This window comes from Charadrius vociferus, unplaced genomic scaffold (assembly GCF_000708025.1).
Source record: "Charadrius vociferus isolate BGI_N301 unplaced genomic scaffold, ASM70802v2 scaffold51, whole genome shotgun sequence".
Classification (NCBI taxonomy): domain Eukaryota; kingdom Metazoa; phylum Chordata; class Aves; order Charadriiformes; family Charadriidae; genus Charadrius; species Charadrius vociferus.
Window position 1 is genome coordinate 151,224 of NW_009646939.1, and position 22,638 is coordinate 173,861.

Here is a 22,638-nt window from a genome sequence, read left to right on the forward strand (position 1 = left end):
AAGAGTTCATTCCTTCTAGTAGCTGCTGTGTTTTGGATTCAGTATGAGAATAATGTTGATAAGGACTGTTGTTTTAGTTGTTGCTAAGTGATGTTTATATTAGTCAAAGACTTTTTCAGCTTCCCATAAAAGCTGAGAGGGAGCATAGACAGGACGAGCTGGCCAAAGGAATATTCTATACCATAGACATCATGCTCAGTATATAAATGGGGGTTGGCATCCGCAACTGCTGCTTGGGACAAGCTGGGCAACTGGTCACTGGGTGGTGATAGCGACTTGTGTTGTATCACTTTATTTTGTATATTCTTTTATCGTTAATATCATTATTATTTTCCTCTTCCCCTGCTGTTCTAGAAAACTGTCTTTATCTCAACCCATAAGGTTTTTTTCCTCTTTCCTTTTCTCTCTCTTCTCTCTACCCTACAGGGGTGAGAGGAGTGAGTGAGCAGCTGCATGGTCCTAGTTGCTGGTTAAACCACGATACTGGTAAACTCAGAGATTAAACAATAATGTGGACAACTATTAACGTCAGGTTTCTTTATCATTGTATTATAAATTTATGGTCGGATTCTGTGAGGAAAGAAAAACTATAAGAAACTCTTTATGGATTCCTTACAGAATATTTAGCAAAGATTACCTTTTCCTATGACAAATTTGTGCCTACTGAAGTATTACATCATGTTTCAGATGAAGGTACTTAACATATATTTCACAAATGGGAGAAATGTGTAGATTTCTCTTATCTTCAAAAGCAAAGTAGCAAAAAGAATGCCAGTCACTAGGGAGGAACAAATATGAGGAAGCACACATCAATTCAAAATTGACTTTATTTTTTTCCCCCTTAAGGTATGTCAGGTTTTTCCAACTAGTGTTCAAGGAAGAAATATAAAGTTTTAAAATGAAAATAGGAAGACAACATTGCAGATGTAAAGCTACAACTCATGCAGACCTAGATGCTACTCATGTTTGTACATTTCTTTTCTCTTTCACATAAATCATACTCTTAATCCTGTGGAAAGCAGGAAACTCTTTAAGTGTAGATTTGTAATTACCCAGAAGGTACAGTACCAGGGGAGTAATGGAAGTAATTTGTGTGCATGAGTAGCCCTTTAACGTGTCACTTTGCATGCTGCGATGGGACGGATATAAGCACAGAGTAAACTGGTTTTTAGAGAGTGATACAACCCTTAGAATGACATAGTAATTCTCTTCTCAAGTCACCTTTTGTTTAAAAAAAAAAAAAATCTTTTTAGCCTTGCTCTTACTTAACATGTGTAATAGTAATTCCATAATAAAGGCATGGAAAATGTGCAGTATTTAAAGTACTAGCCTAGATTTGAAAGTACTTTAGTATGATGAAAGCTGCTTTTGCCATCCAGAATTTGCAGTAACAAAGTTAGTTTTGCAAGAGACTAAGGATACTGACAAATGAGTTGTCGTAGGTAGAAATTTAGGGGAAGTTAACATATTCATTGTATTCTTCTGGCATGAGTCACTGCTCCGTAATGAAAGTGGTTGCATGAAATACGGAGCTGATTTTTGGCACCTGGACCTCAAACTTTTGTTTTTGAAACTTCAGGTTCAACAAAGAGGCATTTGAATGGGAGTTCTTTATCAGAAAAAACATGGGGAAATCTTCAGTAAAGCTTTTCAAGCGTGATATAATTCTCTGAAATTCCACTTTTCCGGTTACTGCACTAGGCTTACTATTCATGTCAAAATGGAGCAACAATATATATATATCTTCTTACTGTATTCTTGGATGAAATTCTACAGTTTTGTCTCTTCTTTCTATTTGTCTGAGATGTATCTTGAATTTTTTCTTTCTCCTTGATAAAATAGTTTTCCTGTGTTGAAATTACTGATGCGCAAAGAAACAAGAATGGGATTTTACTGTGCAGGGGGGATGTTGAGATACTCAAATTGGTTCCATCCCCATTTACAGCAAAATCAAAACTCTCAAAATTACTGAAAGATTACTGAGAAAAAACAGGTCTAACTAGGTCTGTTGTATGTTCAGAGGTGCATAAATCAGCTGGGAAACAAAGGTACGCTTATTCAGCTGTTGGAGAGGAAGGTCCAGGCACGCGTACATCACTGGTATACAGAGCACAAGAGAGAGATGCAAAGTCTGCTTCAGAAGAAATCACAGGACATCGTTCACTTCATAGCTGCTGCTTATAGATTCTGAAATACTTTAAGCTGCTAGCTGATGATAGCTGATGAGTTATTGCAAGCCTAATACAGTATCTGTTAATTAAAGAGGAACATGCATTTTGGAAAGCCTCAGATCATTAACTGGATAAGAAAAAAAAAAGTCACTGGAGAGAACAGTGAGAGTGTAAACTTTCACACGTTTAGGCTATTAACAAGAGCTAAAATTAACCAAGGTACTGGTACACATTTAGATCATGAGACTGAAATGGTCTTGTGTTTCTCTGTGTTTGCTACAAGGAGCAAGAGCACAGCTTGTGCGTGTTTTCTGAAATTGTCAAGCTGCTAGGTTTCCATTGCAGCTTTTCTTTTTTTTTTTTTTTTCCTCCTCTAATATGGAGATGCTCATCCTCCTAGAGGCCTTTAGAAAGTGAACTGTGCAATCTAAAAGTTCTCTGGCCAAACCAAGCAAACATGGGCGCAGAATTAATGCAAAAAGCAATGAGCTTAATTATACTGTGGACTATCTTAGACCCTGGATTAACCTCAAGGCAGCTCTGTAAGGTATAGCTGAGCCATTCCCACAGTCCTAAAATGACAAGTGTTGTAGTTACAGGTATTAGATCCATGGCATCTCTCCAAAGAGAGCTGGCTCCACTCTCTAGGATGCTTACTTGCTCTCCAAGGGCAACTTGTGGCCTGCTCACAACTGCAGGAGCAGAATGGAGTGCGCGCAAGTACGCTGCTGACTACTGTTGTACGGTCAATGGTGGTGATCTTGTTCTTATAAACTTCAGTATTATCACTCATACGTGCTTTTTTATATAAATCTTACATGGTAGGTACTATAGCTGCAGTTCAGGGAGACTGGTTTTTGCTGGTTTCTCCTGGGATGGCTCTTTCTGGAGAGCATATCTTGAATTATTTTTCTTGTACAGTGTTCCTAAACAACTTGAATAAATTGTTTCTGAGTAACATTCATATCCACAAAACATGAGGTTTTTTCAAATCAAACCTATCAAATATAAACAGCAGTTGAATTTTTTCTAACCTTCTTTCCTTTTTCTAAGAGATTTTTTTCCAAAATATCTCTCCATATGGATATAATGTTGCTTTTATGCCAAGTTTTTTGGGTTTTTTTAGTATTTGGTGGTATAATAAGCAAAGTATTCTCCACTTTCACTATCACCTAAATATAATAAATTTTACATTAAGAAATATGTAAATTGTTATAGTTGTATAAATATTTTTTTTTCATTCTTCACTAAATACCTGAACAGTGGTGCTTTGAACTTGTGTGAGGTATTTTAACGTGATTCTGTGGTATCTTCACGTTTTCCTCCACGATGTGGAGGAGTCAAATCATTGCAGATTGTTAAAAGGCATGTAAACTGCACAAGGCTGTTTTTCTCACAAACTAGTGGTTTATAATACATGTGTTTCTGTTAGACCATGTCAGATGGGGAGATTGAAAATGCTTTGAAATACAGTCTGGTTAAAGTGACCATCTGCCTTCAGCTTCTTTTACTGTCTGCTATGAAAATACCTAGAAGCTGTTTAGATGCAATAATTTAATATTATCCAGTCCAGGTGTGTTTATGTGCGCAGTTAATATAGTTTGAATTGTACATGATATTGAGGTTATACCTATTAATGGACATAGTGATGACACAATTGAGATTAGGAAGTGAAGCGTCTTTGGAAAAGTGAAAAATAGCATGAACTTCTCTTATACTGTTTTCAGTAACATATTTGAAAAGTAGCATGTCTTAGTTTTTAATGAATTCTCTATATACTAAGTCTTTGATACCATTTTTTTTAATGAGTTTTCCTACTTTAATACTAAGTGGCTTAACAGTGTAAGTCTGCATGACACTTAAGCTCTAACAGTTCTGATACTTCACGGGAAGGATAGACAGGCAATTAAAAGTCTGTATGTTACTAGAGTTAGAAAAGTGCTGTTAAAATATATCTTTATTTTCTCAGTTTACTTTAACACTAAATGGGCTTCACTTGCACTTTCCCTAAGAGATGTGCTGTTATCTGCAAAATGAACTGAGAATCTAAGATGCTACTTTTTTTCTAGTTTATACAGGAGCAAAAGTTTGGAACTGTGATGTAGGTAGTCAGGCATAAGAGTATTTTCCTTGTTTTCCTTGTCTCCTTAAATGTGCTAAGAAATATGAAAGTATGTAGGAAATGCTGTTACATTTTCTTTTCTAACTCTTACTTAATGATTTAGTGAATCTTTGTATAAGTTAGAGTTCTGGGTGAAGTAATTAAATTGATTTCTCACTAATGTGAGAAATGTGTCAATGTATTTGAAGTAGAAGTCTTTCTGCAGTCATTGCCTTTTATCACTGCAGAGCCATTAACTAATAGCTTGCACTCCGGGACAATGGAATGACTAGAGCCTGAGGGAAAATAATTTTCTGTAATGTATCTGTAAGAAGCACCAGTCTACAACAGCTGGATTTTGTAGAAGCAGACTATAGATATTAAGTATTTGTTACTATAATTTTAGAAAGAGGGCTGAAAAGTGATGAGAGGCATTCATATAATAAGAGAGAAAGAACAGAGAGAAGAGATGTGCTTTCTAGCAGAGGATTCTTGTGTATCTGTGAGACCAGCTGAAGAAGAAAGTGCAAAGCATTGGAAAACAGCGCTTCAGTTTGGAGAAGAGTCCATGAGCAGCAGGGAAGATGCTGCCACCCTTTGAGGACCCTGGCCTTAAGCCTAAGGAGTGATCTAGACTAGTGAAAGGAAGAAATTAGGTGAACCTGTTTGTCCTTTTATCTCGCTCTGTTTTTCTTGTGCTTCTGCAGTAAAGATGAGCTTGTCTCAGAATCAAGAATGAGTGTTTTGTTTGCTTTAATTGGCATATCACCATTAAGTGAACTGTAAAATCAGCATTGCTGAGGTCAGAGTTGGAGGAAGTAGTTTGCATAAGCTACCTGGGAGTCAGAAGAGCCCTGGGCAAGTCCTAGGAGCCTACAGCAGAGGTGCATGAGGTGAAAGAGGAGGAGAGCCTGTGCTGAAGACATCCCAGCTTAACCCCAACCCAGGGAAATGAGAGCTACCTATTGACCCCATCTGAGGAGCTCTCAGATAAGGAGAACTCTTGGTATATAATGCTACCCCTTGAAGTAGTTGGCTGTGGGACTGTTTTAAAACAATCTCACAGCTAGGAGTGGAGAGTTTTCAGAACACCACACAAAGGGCAGTTATCTGATGCTGGCTCTGTAGCCCTGCTGGGAGAGGTGCTATTGTGTGAAACATTTTATTTAGGTATTGCCTAGATCCAAAAAATGCCCAGAGTACAAGTCAAATTTGAAGAAATGAAGACTGCAAGAAATTAGGATAATGGGAAATGAGTTGCAAGTTCTTCACTTGGGGACCTGGGCAAGCTTGCGAAGTGGATCCATTTGAACCTCATGAGGTTCAAGGCCAAGTGCAGGGTCCTGCACCTGGGTCAGGGCAACCCCTGTATTGATACCAATCAATACAGGCTGGGGGATGAAAGGGATTGAGAGCAGCCCTGCCAAGAAGGACTTGGGGATACTGGTGGATGAGAAGCTCAACATGAGCCCGCAATGTGTGCTTGCAGCCCAGAAAGCCAACCGTATCCTGGGCTGCATCAAAAGAGAAATTGTCCAAGCAGCCAGCAATCAAGTTAGGAAAGCTAAAGCCCAGATAGAGTTGAATCTGGCCAGGGACGTGAAGAGCAACACGCTAGAAGGAAGAGATGCCATCCAGAGGGACCTGGACAGGCTTCAGAGGAAGGCCTGTGCAAACCTTATGAAGTTCAACGAGGCCAAGTGCAAAGTCCTGCACGTGGGCCGGGGCAATCCTGTGCACACATACAGGCTGCGTGGAGAATGGATCGGGAACAGTCCTGAGGAGAAGGACTTGGGGGTGTTGGCTGATGAGAAGCTCGACATGAGCCAGCAATGTGCACTTGCAGCCCAGAAAGCGAACCAAACTATTCTATGATGACTTGATCTGACTTGATGACTTGATCTATTCCAACCCAAACTATTCTGTGATGACTTGATCTGCTTAAGGATCTGTTACCTGTTCTGCCACCTTGTAGAATCAGCAGCTCCAGCTTGGCTCCTGTGATTGCCAGAGCAAGAGGGGGAGAACTAGAAACCTGAGTGGATTTGAAAAACCTGAGCTCTTAGCGTTCACTCACAGGAGGAGGAGTAAGAAAACCATTTCACTCTGTCTTTGACTTCAGAGCACTTGTGCCACACACAGCGGGCAGTTCCTTCCTCTGATGGGATCTGAATTCAGATAAGAAACTCTAAGCATCAAATTGTTTTGGAGTTATTTCTGTTTCTCCACAGGAGCAATTAACAATACCAGGCTCCAGTATCCTGCTCCAACTCACATAAGAGATACAGTTCCCCCCCGCACTGGGTGAATATTTAAGCACTTGGTATTTCCACCACCACCACTAGCCCGTTTCAGCAGTTCATGGGTATTAATGTTGGTTTGCATCTGTGGCTTTGAAGGAATGGAGAGGGGTAAGGAAGACGTAAAGTAGAAGTTCAGGATGAGGGAAAGTGGTAACATACTGCTACGATTTACCTATCAGTGAGAGAGCTAGCATGAAGACTCTGAAGAATAGCCTAGCATTGGCCCTAAGGTAATTTAGGCAGCGTTTTTTCCTTTAGTCAGGCTGAATGCTTCAGTGCAATTTATAAGCTATTAAACAATTTAGGGTTTTCCTCAGTAAGATGTATGGATATCTAAATATTTCTTGAGAATAAGGAAGCCAAGAAGTACATTAATAACTGTTAGCAAAGGTTTTTAATCCTTCATTCTATGCCACTTTTGAGACCTAAGACATTAGCTGGAATGCTGTAAGGCAATGTTGTTCTGATCAGGAAAAATAGCTAGTATATTACAACCCTCTAGTTTCCCTAAGGAATTCTAAAAGTACTTTAAATTTCACATAATAACTAATATGCATTAATCTTGACCCCTGCAAGTCTCTAATGGCTGCTAAACAGCAGTGTATATCAACAATTAAAATGCCTGCTTGAAGCATGTGCTAAAAATGTTGGCAGAAGAGCAGCAGTGCTGCTTTTTAATGCAGGGGGTGAAAAAATCCAGTAATTAAAATGGCTGGATCTTCCCATTTGTGAGTAGTTTATTAATCATTTGAACTCCTAGTAGGTTTTTCCGCTGGGAAACAACAAAGTCAGATTTTTGTAGAAAACTTGAACTTATTTCAGAAGTCTGTTTTATCAAGCTGATAGTGGAGAATTGTCCCTGCATTGTTATCAGCCAAGCATGTGAAAAGCAGAATATGGATGTTTTAATTCCCCACACCACAGTAGATGTCACAGCAGTAAAAGTGTCCTTTGCCATGTGGCTCAAGCATATTGCCACCACATTGCGCAGAAGGGGTCCCTGTTCACTGAAGGGAACATCTCCTGGGCAAAGCCTCGTTAGGCCATTTCTCAAACTACTGTGGCTTTCACTATCCCAGGAAATATTGACTGGAAAACTATATTGAATACATGACAGTATTTGTTTTGCCGGTTACAGTGAAATAACCCATCAGACAAACCAGATGCTTATACAAAATATATTCCTACTAGGCAGAGGACCTGTAGAGCTTGCAGGCGCAATCAACAGAAATATAAAAGACATGTCTCTCAGCTGACGTTGCTGTGCACTTCAGACCACTGTGTCTGGAAGGGTAATATCTGAAAGCCTGACAAGGGGGTTTTTAGTGTTCCAGTTGTTAACACGGGTGGGTAAACTGTACCTGAGCTGCAGGGCCAGAACTGGCTGCGAAATCTTGGTACGTGGCCAGGCTTCTCCTCTCTGCCATGGCTGCACACATGCACTGCCCCCACGAGTGCGGGCTGTAAAGGAGCAGGGGTATATCTGAGACCTCACTCCAGACAGTTCAGCTGTGGAGCATGTTCAGTCAGTTTGGAGAGGGCCTGCAAAGTGATTTTATTCCCGAAGTCAAGCAGAGGGAAGTGTCTGGTCTTTCTTCTAGTCAGGCCCCTGCCTGGCATGTCAGACCTTGCTCCTGTCCCTGCGCCAGTGTGGCTATCTCATTCTCAGATAGCAACTAGAAAGAGAACAACTTGTTGCAGTCTTAGTTTTTGTTAAATGTTTGAAGTACTGTGACTCTCTCTGTAGTCATTTGGGGCCCAGAGAAACACCTTTTCACACATTCCTCTTGCATGCATCCATATATCCACATAACTTGATAATCGTACTTTATATGAGCCTATAGCTGGTACCACTACATCGATAACACCAGGCTCAGTAGCAGCCTGTTACTCTGGATTGATAATGGATATGAAGTATCTTCTCCTTCAGATGTCTTCTTCATTAGAGGTACGGGAAAGACTGCAGCTGAACAATACAGTTAATCTTCGTTTTGGACAGCACCATCAAAAAAATTTGCAACTGCGCAACAGAAGGTACAGGTCAAGTATAAACTGCCTTTACTGCTTCAAATTTGTTCCAGAAATATTGACAGAAAAAAAATTGTAGAGCAGACTGTAGATGGGATCAAGTACTGTTAGTCAGCAGAGCTGCGATCTGCTGCACTGGGTAGTTTGTCATATCTCAGCTAGTGTGAAAACACAACAGGTACGGTGAATTCTTTGCGGTGTGATTTGATTTGGCAGATAGGGTGGCATATGACAGTTTGATCCAGATTGAGTTTGTGATGCTCAGTGACCCAGTATTGTAGGGATTAAAATTTAATGAATATAGACCCACTTTTTAGGGAGTTTGTTAGCATTGCCCAGTTTAAGAAAGATTCTGTTTTGAATATATTGCATGTATTGGTATGCTGTACATATCATTTATGTAAACCTTGTAAAACTGATGTAAAAGTCATGTAGTTCTGTCAGATACTCTTAAAACTTTAATTGAAAATTTTCTTATTTGTAAATCAAGTCTTGACAGCACTTTCCTGTTTCTCATGGAAACCTAGCAATTTCTAGCCCAAATTTCTAACAAAGTTAAGTTCGATTTCTTCTACCAAGAGGTCACTTCCTGCCTTGATGTCAATTGATCTTGTCATTTACTGACTTTTCTAAAACATCTTGAAGCATATGGGAATGTCTGAAGCAAAATGTTGACTTAAAATACAAGTTTTTAATGCTGATAAATTATTTTCTAGGTTCTTTGTAGCTCTGTGTTTCACTGCTGTAGTATCTCCAAAACAAACTCTGCCCAAACCTTTTTTACTCCATGGAAAAGAGATTTATTGTATAAAATTTCTACCAATAAATAAAGAAAAATCTAAGCTGACAGGGCTAGGAATTTGGGGAAAGAGGAGGTAAGGGGATGGGGAGTGCCAAGATAGCATGTCTTGCCATTGGGAGTGCTGAAGTTTTCTGATAAAGAAACAGAAGTAGTAGAGGAACATAGTATTCCAGGAAAACGTTGTATGATACAGAAGAGCAAATCTCACAACTGATCTCACTCCCATGTTCCTGACAGTACCACAGCATCGCCCACACCCTCACAACAGCTGTAATGCCCCAACACCTGCACAATAAGGTAATACTCATAGCAAGCCAGCTAGAAAGACAGTGGACAACTTGCTATGCGAGAGGGTTTAACTGGTTTAGCACATCATTACGCGGGCAGCAGAGTCAATAAACTGAAGGAGTATCCGGTTAGATAATCTGGGAATGCGAGGAGGATGAAGGGCTTCCCTTTTTTGGCAGGAGTGACCTAGTACATTTCATGAAAGAATATATCTGCATGGAAAAAGAGTGTGTGTTTTACCCCCTTAGAGAGCAACATTTTAAAGGAATTTTAAGTCTTTGTTGTGCTCCAGTGGTGATGGCAGTGTTACCAGTATCCATACAGAGTCAGTGATGTGTTTTGTGTTATTTTTTTATATTTTGGGGAATTTTTAACTAAGAACAGAGATGTTCTTAGTTAATATTCTTGTGAGCAAAGACATTATTCAGTGAACGAACATCCCAGAAGGATGTTGGTTTTAGCTATTTGCAATTTAATCTCAATAATTTATCGAAAACAACGACAAAGTAATAGAAGAGTTAGTACAAATCAGAGTTAAAAGCTTTGACAAAATCTTCTTAGCTTTCAATATAGTTTAGTGTAGCCCATAACATATGTGTTAACATACATATTAAGATAATCTGTGAATATCTAACTTAAAAAGCCAGCGCATAAGTAAGAGAATACCAAATCCTACTTCCAGGCTCCTTGGTTAGCACAGTCAGTGTGTTATGAGCTACATTATATCTTTAGTTGTTAATATGCCCAATGATGCATCTTGAAGAATGTTCTCAGTGTTTGGGTGATGCTGGCAAATCCGACCAGGATGACAGGGTGTGTGAATTCCAGGCATTACTTCGCAGCCCTGTGTCTTTAAACTGTAGTTGTACTCCGCTATATTGGCACAGGAGCACCTCCACATACACGGTATGCTTACAGTATGAGAAAAATAAACAGAGTTTGATTTTTCTCAGAGAAATCAGGTGGTTTTTCTTTTTCAACTCCTTATTTTGATGTATGTTTTTGAATTTTCTAAATTGCCCACGCATCTTACATTTTTTGCCCATTTTTAATCTTATTTTTCTTATTGCACACTACCATTTTTAAAACAATAGCTTATATTTAGATCTCTAGTTACTAAACTTAAAACGTTATTCTATCTGAGACTATTCTATCTATTACTATCTGAGACTATCTCCTGCAGTGCTTGCTGTAACAGAAATTATTTGAGTGACAGCATTTTCAAAGGACTTTTTTCAAACCAAATCCAGGTGGAGTTGCTGTACTGCACCTATTAGGCACTGGTGAAAGGAGGCTTGAAGCTTCTTTGCTCACTGCTGATCCGTGGTATCTCCTATTATGACCTCCCAAAGCTATAATAATAATAATCTCCACAGAGCTGTAAAGCTACCATCTGACGTTTGTTGTCAGAATGGGTAGTATTGGTAAAGTAGAAGAAGCTGGAGAGAGAACTTAATTCAAACAACAAAGGCCTGGTTTAGCTTTAAAAATACTGATATGCTGATGGACATGTATTTTTTGGTCTGAATTTTGGCTTGTTCCCCTGTTGGGAGGTTATTCAAATTCGGTTGTCTAGAAAGGGGGTGAGGTCTTTCAGGAAAGTTGGATAGATCTTTGTGTTTCTGTTTGTTTACAATAGGATTGAGAGATGATATGCCAGAGTGCATCTGTGCATTTTCCATTATGGAAGTGTCAGGTAACAGTCTGGCATTCCGCATATTGAAAAGTATATGTAATTTTTGGTTGTCTTCTGCAAATCAGTGACAAGAGTAATTGTTATGTGGTATAAAACTGCCACTGTCACATTTGCCTTTTGAAGAAATAGTTAATGTTTGCATGTTGTGAATGTCTTCTTGTAACATCTACATGGATTATTTTTAAACAACTTGAAGTTAATAAAATAACAAGTAACATTTTAGAAACATAGTTTACTTATCTGTGATTTAGTTATACAAGCAAAATTGTAGGTTCAGCTTTTTAGTTTTGCATTATCCAATTTAATTATTATCTGTATCTAATTAGTTCAGTGCAGAGGAAATTAGTTCAGCGCAGAGTCTTTCATTTTAAAGCTTTATTGCTACAGTTTATTTTTGAAATATGCCAGACAAAGGTTTAATTATTAAGAAATAACCATTTTCAATGAGTTGGGGTGGGGTTTTTGTTATTAAACTTTCACATTGGTCTAAATATCAGGACAATACAGCCTTGCCAAATGTATGATTTTAGCAAAATTTACAAAATATCCTTGTTGACACATTGTTGTAGTTTCTGAATTTATTTTAAATTTTCTATGACTTGCTGATTTTTAAAACTTTCTTTCAATTTAGATATACATTGAATTTTCACTTCAACTATAAAGCTGTTAAAATAGTTTTTTGAGTTTTCAGAATAGTTTCTCACTGTCAGAATAGTGTGCAGGTGTGCTAAGTTTTAAAGCAGAAAGGCACTGAAGCTGTACAGAATTTAATTAGGTCTCACTTTACTGTTGTGTTAGTTCAAATACGTTTCAGAGCTGTCAGTTTGAATTGGTGGATTTCTGCAAAGATGTTTTTGTGAAGAGCGTTAAAAGCATGCTGTTCATCCAACTGCAGGATCTCTTTCTGCACGCTGGGGCTGTCCAATAAACATTCTCTGTGCATTTTTCTGCATATTAGATTTCTGGATTATCCTATAATCCCACAGACAGCGTTGGATGAGTTCATGAGGAAATATGCGAGGTGTCTGGCATTTGTTCCTGCAATACTAAATATTGTCTTGTTTGTCATAGCATGAACCTAAAGTAAAAACACACGCTCCAGCTTGCCAACATGGGGCTAGTGCTATTTGTTGCTCTTACGGCTGTGTGCTTGGAAGCGTGCTATGCCAGGGCTAGGGAGCAGCACCAGGACAGAAAATTCAGTGTTCCTGCACAGATGTATGAGACAAATTGCCAGAGGGTAGACACCTGGGTTTTACAGCCCTGCTATGGACAATTGCTCACTCTTGTATCAAGCGTACATAAAAGATGTTGCCATGTATCCCACGTTAAGAAAATACAGCTGCAAAACTTGGAACATCTCCCTGAAAATATAACCATCTTGTCTGTCCAATGTAATGTATTAATGCTTACAACATTGATTTTCAATGTATATGTTCTCAGATCTCACGTCCTTTAACCTTGTTAGCCGTGTACTGGGCTGGCGTCTTAAAATTTGATTGAAGAAAAGTTTTCCTGGTTTACCAGCTCTAATTCGTAACAGCTGGAGGACATTGTGACAGATATATTTTATCTAAATAAATTGTTCTCATAGTCAAATTCTTGTGGAAGGGAGTCAAATTCCTGTTGCGTTACCAAAGTCATCCTTCTCTCCATTATGGAAGTTTACGGAAAGCTGTAGGCTTAGGTGTGTGTGGAAACTGGGACAGACCTTCCACATCGGACTTCAGAGGCGTGCCTGCGGCAGCGTAGGTAGTCTTGCAGGGTTGTAATGTTGTTGGGAGGCAGCGAGCTCTTTCAAAATGCCCTTTTCAAACCATTGCCTTCCAAACTGCTTACGGCTGCGGTGTGAGTATTCTTATTAGAGAGTAACTCGACTGTATTTGGTACCAAACTTAACTCCTGATTTCTGATGTCAACGCTATAAGCTGCTTGCTTGTAAAAGACTAAACACATTCAGTCTGCAGACCTTCCTTTGTTACTGTACCAATTTTAGGAGCCATTGAAAAAAACAAGTCAATTTGCAATAATTTAGAAATATACTTCTTATCAGAGTAGGAATGGGGGTTGGGGGTATTTGGAGTTTAAAGTATATGTGAATGCTTCTTTAAATACTTGCTGTAGTTTTCTTTTGCAGGTTTAAAATAAAATTTGGAAAAGGCGTAGGTTTGCTTTGTTTGAAACAAGGGTTATGTTGCTCTTTGAGTTCCTTTTAGGTGCTTCTATTTTAATGTAGCCCTGTATTTCTTAAAAGGGTGCCATTGGGATGCAAAACAGACCGGAGACAATTTGCTTTTCAATTATTAGAAAAAATGTTTTTTCCAACATTATTTGTTTTCCGCGAACTATAAATTAAGGCCTTAAAATAATAGAAGCCACAAATACTGGACTTCTTTTCATTGCTTTCTTCCTTATGGCTTTTTCGTGAACTAAACTTAAATTGAAATTACAAGAATGAAGTTTTCATTCAGCCTATAGTTGTAATCGTATTTTAGTGATCAGCTTAACAGATCAAGAACTGAATAAATTTTTGTTTTCAGTCATTATCCTTGTGCTATTTTTCACATGCATACACCATGCTCTACTGGAACTCTGTAACGTCTTCTCTTCCTGTCTCTTCATTTGGAATACTACTAGGTATATTTCCCATTAGCATTCTGTAGATTAAATTCTCCTAAAAATAACTTCTGTACATGTATAATTACAAGTGGTTTTTTATTATGACGTCATTATGAATTATATTTGTAGTTTATTTAAATATCTTGATAATTCAAAAAAAGTAGTTCTCTTTTAAAAAGGTTTCTTCATTATGTGAACTGGTTGGCCTCCTAGTACTGGGTATTAAAAAGGAAAAATATTTAATGCAAAGGAAATATGTATGTACATATGTATTGTACAAGTTTTTTCACAGAGTTGTCAGGTATTTAAAGTTCTAAGTTCAGTCTTTTGGAAATTTTAATTGTTCATTTACGAGGTTAAAGATATTCAGTTATTATCCATATGTTTGTTTTTTAGTATCAGTCAAGCAAAGTTCCTTTTAAAAATACAAATTACACCAATGGAAACCTGCAACATACTGCTGAATCATTTTCTCTAAATATTAAGAAGGAATCCTCTACACGCTTAATTTTTCCACTCAAAAGTGTTATGCACTATGGCTCTGAAACTGGAAATGACAAGGACTGGGCACAAAATAATGAGGAAAATATACATTTTAAATTGGCTTTTGTGTTAATAAATATGCTGCCATGGGGATATACTGCTTTTCTCTGAAGATAGAAATGATTAATGGGATGTTATCTCTCTTTTCTGAATTTGCAAATAAAAAATGCAGCATTATGTTGCTGATTTTCTTCCTCCATACTTCTATCACAGTTAGCTTTGCATTTGATTTCATAATACTCATTTAAATGTTTTAGGAATAGGTATGAAGCTGCAGTTTATAGTACACAAATAGTGAAAGGTGTTCATATCTTAATAAGAACAATACTTACATTCTCGAGAGATTTTTTGTTTCTTCTGGCAGAGGACTAACACTTAACTGTGTTTGGTTTTTTTTCGTTTTTGAAGTTTTTTTCCTCCCCATGAGTGAGGAAGTTTTCATATCTAGATTGAATAGAGCTGTCATTCTAGCCTTGCCAAAAGAACAAAAACTGACAGAATAGATCACGTTCAGTCTTTTGCATTTACAAAGGTACTGTTTATTACAACCAAATGAGAGATTAAAATAGGTCAGGACTGTCCCTTAAAGTTCTCTGGAAGATCTCCTTGTAGACTGGAACTCCATTCTTTAAACTAATTAGTTACACTGAGTATTTCAGGTCCCTGTGTTTTGTTGGTTGTCCTCACTGAAACCTGGTTGCTATGGAGTAGATTTAAATTTAAATAAAAAGGTGGCTTTGTTGCATAAATCAGTAATTTTGCTTGTCTTTGCCTTAATTATTTAGTAAATGAACTGTTCCTCACTTCTAAGAAATAATCAGCTGGCAGTGAGAGATTGTTTCTTCATAGACCTTTTTTCTACAGGATCTTTGCTATTGATTTAGGTCCCAGAAAACTCAGAGTATCTGGGCTGGCTCTAAAAACCTGCTTGTCCTGCCACGTTCTTTAATACATCATCTGCAGTTGTGTGTACGTGTTTCACGTGTGTAAATTATAGCTGTCAGGCTGTTAATTTTATTTTTCAGTTGGTAGATACCATCAGTTACAAACAGATGAATACGAACGTTCTAAGCTATGAACATTGTGCTATAGATTCCCTCCATATCTATGTATTGTTATTTTTCGGTTGGCACGACGTGTGTACTTCATATCTACTACTTGTTAAATACGCACAACTTTTTTCAACTTTCTTTAATTCCCAATTAGCTTTTCTCCAGCTAATGGTATCATTAATGCCTAAAATAATGCTGTATCTCTGAAGGCTAAAATCATCATGAAATGAACGAGTGAAACTCAAGCTCCATGCATTTGTACAGCTTTTAATGGAAATGTGCTAAGATTTCTTCCAACTGGGCATTTTTAGGCTGAGTGCTTCCTCGTCCGAACTGTGCGCTAATGTCGGCTGCATGGAAATCAGCGTTACGCCTGAGAAACTGCTTTTTATTGTGTATTAGGCTGCATTTAGTGCCCTGCATCTCCCTCAGCGGGCCACGTTTGAGTTTCAATAGCAAAACATTCAGGAAATGCTTTCACCTCATCCCACTTTCCCTTGTTAGGGATTTTGACCCCAGACTGAATCCCAGGGTTTCAGCCTTACCTCCCTGGAGTATTACTCCTACCACCCTATACTGAACAGAAGAACCCACCTAACATCACGGTGAGGAAGCACCTGGTAAAGCAACAGCAGTGTATCTTTTGGTCCCACTGGTGCAGCTGAAAGGAAAAACAGGGTAACATAGTTCTGTCTGCCTCCTGTTTTGATTCAGACTCTCTTCCTGACTCCACACCCCATCTTGTCCATCTCCCTGAAAAGCTGAGAAAGAGGAGGTCAGGCGTCACTCACCCAGCCTACGAATCGAGTAGTCTGCGCTCCTCACAATTATGGTGTCTCAGAAAATGGTGATAAGAATGTCCGTATAAATAAAAATTGCTTTGTATTTCAATGTTGCTTACAAGGTCACAAATTTGACTGTTAATCTTTGTATTCCTTTCTTTTGGATATACATAGTTTAGAACAGTACTTATCGAAGGTCTGTCTTGCTACTTCTCTGTACTCTCAGAATTAAAGGGACCGTTGTTAAATTACTCCTTTTTGCTAAAAGATAAAGAGCATTTTCTTAATTTTTCATGATTCCAAGTGGATGCATTCTCCTCTTAATGAAACCCCACCTAGCAATGAAAAGGGCAGTTATTTAAGAGAGAGCCCCTTTGCATATATTTCTCTGCTTGAAATTTGATCAAATGATCAAGGAAGGATTTTAAAGGTGTTTCTACAGCTCATAATGAATTCTGTGCAATGCAAAGTCTCAACTCTATTTTTGTCTCAGAAGTACATGTCTGATATAAAATTCCCTTTTGGCAAGGAAAAGAGATTTTAGGATTCCACAAATCCAAATTCTTTTGCTTATGTCTATGTCCCAGTTGAAGTGTTAGATTTTCCTTGGAGATCTTTCACAACCAGGAACGTGATTCTTTCGGCAGGGTATGGTGCACATCAGCTTCCTGTTTAAACTGGTTAATTCTCTGGAGATGCTAAGAAATGTGTTGTTCAGCCTGGCAGTACTAATCCAAAGAGATATATAAGGGAAGAATAAGGCCCCTCCTACGTTTTGAAGCATGAAAGTGTAGAAACTGGTGCAGTGAGATCTGGTTAATCAGTTACGGTTTTATTTTTATAAAAAAAGGAGAAACTTGGATATTTCAAAATCCTATAGCAACATATAATGTATTTTGGTAATCTCTTGTTCACATGATGGATTTCTTCTTGCTTTTGGGATGTGAGAGGAACGTAAATCAACTCATTTTCAAACAGTCTTATACTCTGTTTTCATTCCTTGTTCAGAAGAATTGGAGAAATAAATTAACGGTATTTTGCACCTACAGCTGACAGTAAATAACAGCAATTAAAAAATCAATTGTATGAACTAACTACTGTCCATTCATTTAAAAGCAAGTGCAATACTTTGTGTCTAGACCTGAAAAAAGGTTGAGTCCTTTAGCCCCTTTTTTTTCTTCTGTTAAATAGCGGTCTGCGTTAACAAGCAATGAGATACCTCGATTCATGGGCGTTATCTTTGTTTACCCTTCCAGGGGTCAAAAGCGCAAACTGGATGAAGATGATGCTGCCAGTGAATCCAGTAAAGAATCTAGCAATGAAGATGAGGAAGGAAGCAGTTCTGAAGCAGATGAAATGGCAGCAGCACTTGAAGCTGAATTGAATGACTTCATGTGACATTCATGCCGAAGATGGAATTTGTAATTATATTTTACTTGTCATAAACAGATGATTGGACTTCAGATGAATCCCTTATGTCAGTACTCAATGTTTTTCCAAAATGTGTGTGTATATTTTGCAAAGCAGAACGAGAGGTGACACATTATTTTACAAAATCGGAAATAGATGTTTTTAAGGTGTTTTACTAAAGGAAAATATACTTTTTTAAACAAAAAAAGTATTAAATGGGACTTGGTGTGCTATGCCAAAGACATGCTAGGAGCTCTGCAGAACCTTCATATACGGAACAGTGATACAAAGATTTGTGATTAAACAAACAGCAACTTTTTTAAAATACTGCAGTCTGGTTTATGGGTAATGGTCTTCACAAAAAAGAAGGAGCTGAAGGAGATTGGATTGTCTGGGTAGTACAGCAGGAACCTGATGAACTCATCATCCTTTTCCACAAATAAATGCTATCAAATATAAAAGGATTTTTAAAATAAAAAAGAACGATTTATATTTGTATAGAAACAGAGAACGTGATATGCAAGCTTTGTGAACTCTGCACTTGACCCACCTGTCATTTGCTTCTAAGAGAATACATAATGATCAAAACTCATGTTCTTAAGTTACTTTGTGGAATAGTTGGGTTCTTTAGGGACATCATTTAGATTTTTAACTTTTCTTCTCTGTAACCGGAACTTTAGTACAGCATACTGTGTGATCCTGTACTGCCATAAGAAACATACTCACCCATTCGTGTTGTCTTGGAAAGAACGAGTGCTACTTCAGTCTAGATAGGATTTAATTTCTTTGACAAGAGATCCGATGTAAAGTTTTTGTATATTCTATTTCATATTTGACCCACAAAACAGATTTTCTTTCATTTAATAAAAATTCATTTTGTACGCTTTGTTTCACTTTCTTGTTCATTTGCTTCCATCAAATACAAGGTACCTTTCTGTATTATCTTTCCTTTACTCTCTCTGAAAACAATGAAAAACATCGAAAGCAACTGCAAATCTGTAGATTCAGGCAGGTAACTGAGGCAGAGACAAGAAGCACTGGCTCAGAAGATTCCCTTTTCTTTGGTATGTGAACTCTTAACGTTCTGATATTTTCTTGGGTCTCTTTGACTGACCTCTGAAGATACTGTAAGAGTTATTGCTCTGGTGTTGAATTTCTGAGGCTAGAATCATGGTTTATTCTCAATTGTTAGAAACTGGAGAGACAAATCCTTTTAAAACATGTTAGCAAAAAAGGACTCATTAATTCAGATGTCATGGTTAAAAGAAAGTACTTTCTGGTGCAGAAATACTTAATTTTGCCACAGAGATATATTTCAATGGAATCTCGGCTCGTTCACAAAGAACAGCTTAGTTTTCAAAGCTTCATAATGGCAATAAAATTAAGACTGAGAAAACAGGAGAATCTTTTCAGATTAATACTGCTTTTCAACTTCAGAGTCCAAGGTCCATAAGACAAAAATAGTGTTTTCTGTGAGAAAATGTCAAACTTGCTGGACATTTACAGAGGTGCCACATAGCTGGAGTCTACAGTGACCTGCCTAATGTAGCTCTCCGTGAAAACAAGCAGGATGTCTCCAAGTGAGTTGCATTGTATAATAAAAGAAGAACTACTAGAGCTCGTAAAATGGGAAGTCAAAATACTTTTTTTCAGCAACTTAAATGCAGCCTCCCCAGCTATCAGAGGATAACTTTTTGCAGTTAAATACTAAAATATCAGGGGTCTGCGGGGTATGTTTTGTGTTTTCTTAAATTAAACTCAGTTGAAATAATTTGAAATAATACCAACTTTTCAGGTCACTGTGGTGCTGCAAATGACTTGACAGCACAAATTTCAGTAGGGACTCATTCTGGCTGATGGTCTCTGCCATTCACACAGCTCTGTGGCAGCATTGAAGCTCTGAATGTAAACACAGCCAGTGAGCAAAACTGGGTAGGTTGCTGTTAGCTCAGCAATGTTCTGCTGCTTGTTGGATGCGGCATGCCTGGCACAGCAGCTGTCTCATAGTGCTTACGGAGTGATTCCATACGTGTAAAGCTTGAGAAGCTTTTTGGTGCGAAAGGCTGTATCCTCTTCCTAGTTTTATTTTATGGCTGCTGCTTTCGGTTTAGCTGGTGGTGTGTGTGTCTGGGCAGGAGTCCTAAAAGTGATCAGCACTCCACTAGACCCAATATCATCTGGACTGCTGTGTAAACACTGAGCGAGGGCTCTCCACCAGACTGAGCTGCGTCTCTCTAGGGGTCTGCTGCCAGTGGAGACCTCTCCACGTCAACGAGAGCTTTGAAAGCCTACAGTGAGTGCTGCACACAAGAGGCCCAGGTAGCAGGCAGTGTGCTGCCAGAACTAAAGTCAAGCAGTTCTCTAACGACCGTTACTGCACAGATAATTCTTACTTTGACTTTAATTTTTCTGGTAGCTCTCCAAACCCCTGCTATCCAACCCAGGGTGGGGCGTTGCCTAGTACAGGGGTTTTTGAGAGGCACCAAACCATTGCAACCCCGAAGCCATTGAGCCTGCTTTCTGTCTAGAAGAAGACTCCTGCTCATTCAGGTAGCTGTATCTGGTGAACTGGTCATAAACCTCTCCACACTAAGTGCGAGAGAGAAATAGAAGCTGAAAATTTAACAGATGATAAGTTAAATGCCCTGGTTAACCTGCCAGCAGGAAGTCTTTTGACGAATTAAGTTGTCACTCACTCCCACTAACTTATGCTTTTTTCAAGATGCAGGAGCATCCTGGGAAATATGCTTTGTGAAATGGCTTTTAACCCTTTATTAAGTGACCCACATCTCTTGACTAGTTGCTTTATCCTATCTTCATGACCTACTTCTGTACCTTAGGTAGCTAGCAAGGACCTGCTGCCAGGAAGGGATTTCTCAGCACAGAAGCGAAGATCGGACTCCCACTGAGGCTTTTGAACTTACTGGGCGGTGCTGGTTTCTGAAGGAGTACCAGGCATGGAAGTGAGCACAGAAGGGGCATACAGCATGCCTTGCTTCATTAAGCTTTCTGAGCGTGTACTATTGCTGCTGTCCAGGGAAAACGGCTCCTAAGGTCTGATGTTTGTTTAAAAACAGGTAAGAACAGTCATTTCAATTTAAAGACTGGTAGTTTTACTTTTTTCTTCTCGACTTCCCCTCAGCAGTTCTTAAAAGAATGGGAAGACATCACCGCTCTGTGTAGGGGAGGTAGTGGGACCTGTGATAAAAGCAAAAAGCATCAGGTAGTGGCCAAGTTTTTCTCCTTGTGCATGTGTGCTGGGGAGGGGGAAAGACAAGGGAACAGTGTCGCTTAGCGCTGAGATGTGAAAAACTCCACGCGTTCAGATACTTTCACTGTCGGGTTTTGTGCATATGTGTTAGATAGTAACATCCTCTGCGGAGGGTGGAAAGTCTCAAGTTTCCTTCTCGGCACTACTGCTTGCAGAATAGGTGACTATCTTACAAGCGTGAAAATCCACACACACAAACCTGGAGCTGTACCTAAAGATTTCTCAGCTCTGCCTATTTTTACTACAGTGAACATTGCAGTAGATGACAAGTCGGAGAATGAATATATAGTGGTCCTGTTAAGAAAGTGGATCTCCTCATGTAGCTGAAAATTCAGCATGAGAAGTATCCCATAAATTATTAAATCAGGCTTAGCCAAAAGGAAAACATTGGTGAATCATTTTTAATTATAAAACAAAAGCGCATATAGAACTTCTTAAAAACAGATTTTCTTTAAGTAGAAATGTTCCCTGCTAGCTAAACCTTCAAGTCAAATTGATACCATGGAAAAAAATAGGTGTGTTTACGTGATACAAAAATTAAAATAGGAGGAAGGCTGTGCATTATTTCTTTTGTTTCTCTCCTGAGCAGAGCCTCCAAATCATCTTTTCCTTGTCCAACTCAAGTACACGTACACCATGTGGGCCACTCCACCGCTCATCGGAGCCTGTCTCCTTTATTTATGTACTTCACCAAACCATAGCCATCGTGTGCCCAATTCTGTCACTGAAGTAACATTTCCCCATCATTGTCGTTACACAGTAGGTCCCAGTTCTCACTACCTGCACACAAGCTTTTTATACATTTGTTTTTCCTATCCAATACCACCTTCTGTTGTCATTTCAGAAGTGTTTGGAGCCCAGTCATCAATATATGTATATCATAGAATCATAGAATGGTTTAGGTTGGAAGGGACTTTAAAGGTCATCTCGTTCCAACCTCCCTGCCATGGTGTCGTGGTTTGGGCCGAACCAGCCACTGGGCAACTGACAGATGGTCTACCCAACCTCTCCAAAGAGAGGCAGGAGGGAGAGAGACATGAATTTAGAAGAAAGTAAACTACTTTAATGAAATATTAATAATAAAATAAAAAGGAAATAATGAAATATATACAAAACCGTATCAAGCTCCCAGGATGACAGTCATGTCACTGGCTGGCACTGGGGAAGTCCCAGACTGGACTCAGTGACAGACGGGAACTGGGTTCCAGATCTGGATTCAGGATAGGGATCAAAGGCAGACGAACAGAGTCCTCCTTGGATGCCGGCCATTGAAGAAAGAGGGCTGGCACTTTGATCCCTCAGCTTTTCTACTGAGCATGAGACAGATGGGATGGAATACCCTGTTGGTCAGTTTGGGGTCACCTGTCCTGTCCGCTCTCCCCTCTACGCTTTTCCGCTTCCAGCCCTCCAGTGGGGCATGTAACCAAGTGAGCTGCCTTGGGTGTTAGAGCAATAAATCTAAGCAAGAACCTCTCTGCATATCATTCTTTGGCATCAGCTATAAGCATAGGTCTTACCACCCTCAGAACGAATAGTGTCTGCAAAATATGCTGCTAATTTCAGTAGTTAGAA

At 38.8% G+C, this 22,638-nt stretch overlaps 1 protein-coding gene across 1 annotated transcript in view; it reads left to right on the top strand.

Annotated features, from left to right (window-relative positions):
* CTDP1 (CTD (carboxy-terminal domain, RNA polymerase II, polypeptide A) phosphatase, subunit 1) overlaps window positions 1-18,675 on the top strand; it is a 102,533-nt gene extending 83,858 nt beyond the window's left edge. Inside the window, 1 exon segment of the mRNA XM_009894945.1 lies at window positions 17,642-18,675. Within this exon segment, the coding sequence (XP_009893247.1) occupies window positions 17,642-17,783 (142 nt within the window). The 3' untranslated portion in view covers window positions 17,784-18,675.
* The last annotated feature ends 3,963 nt before the right edge of the window (window positions 18,676-22,638 follow it).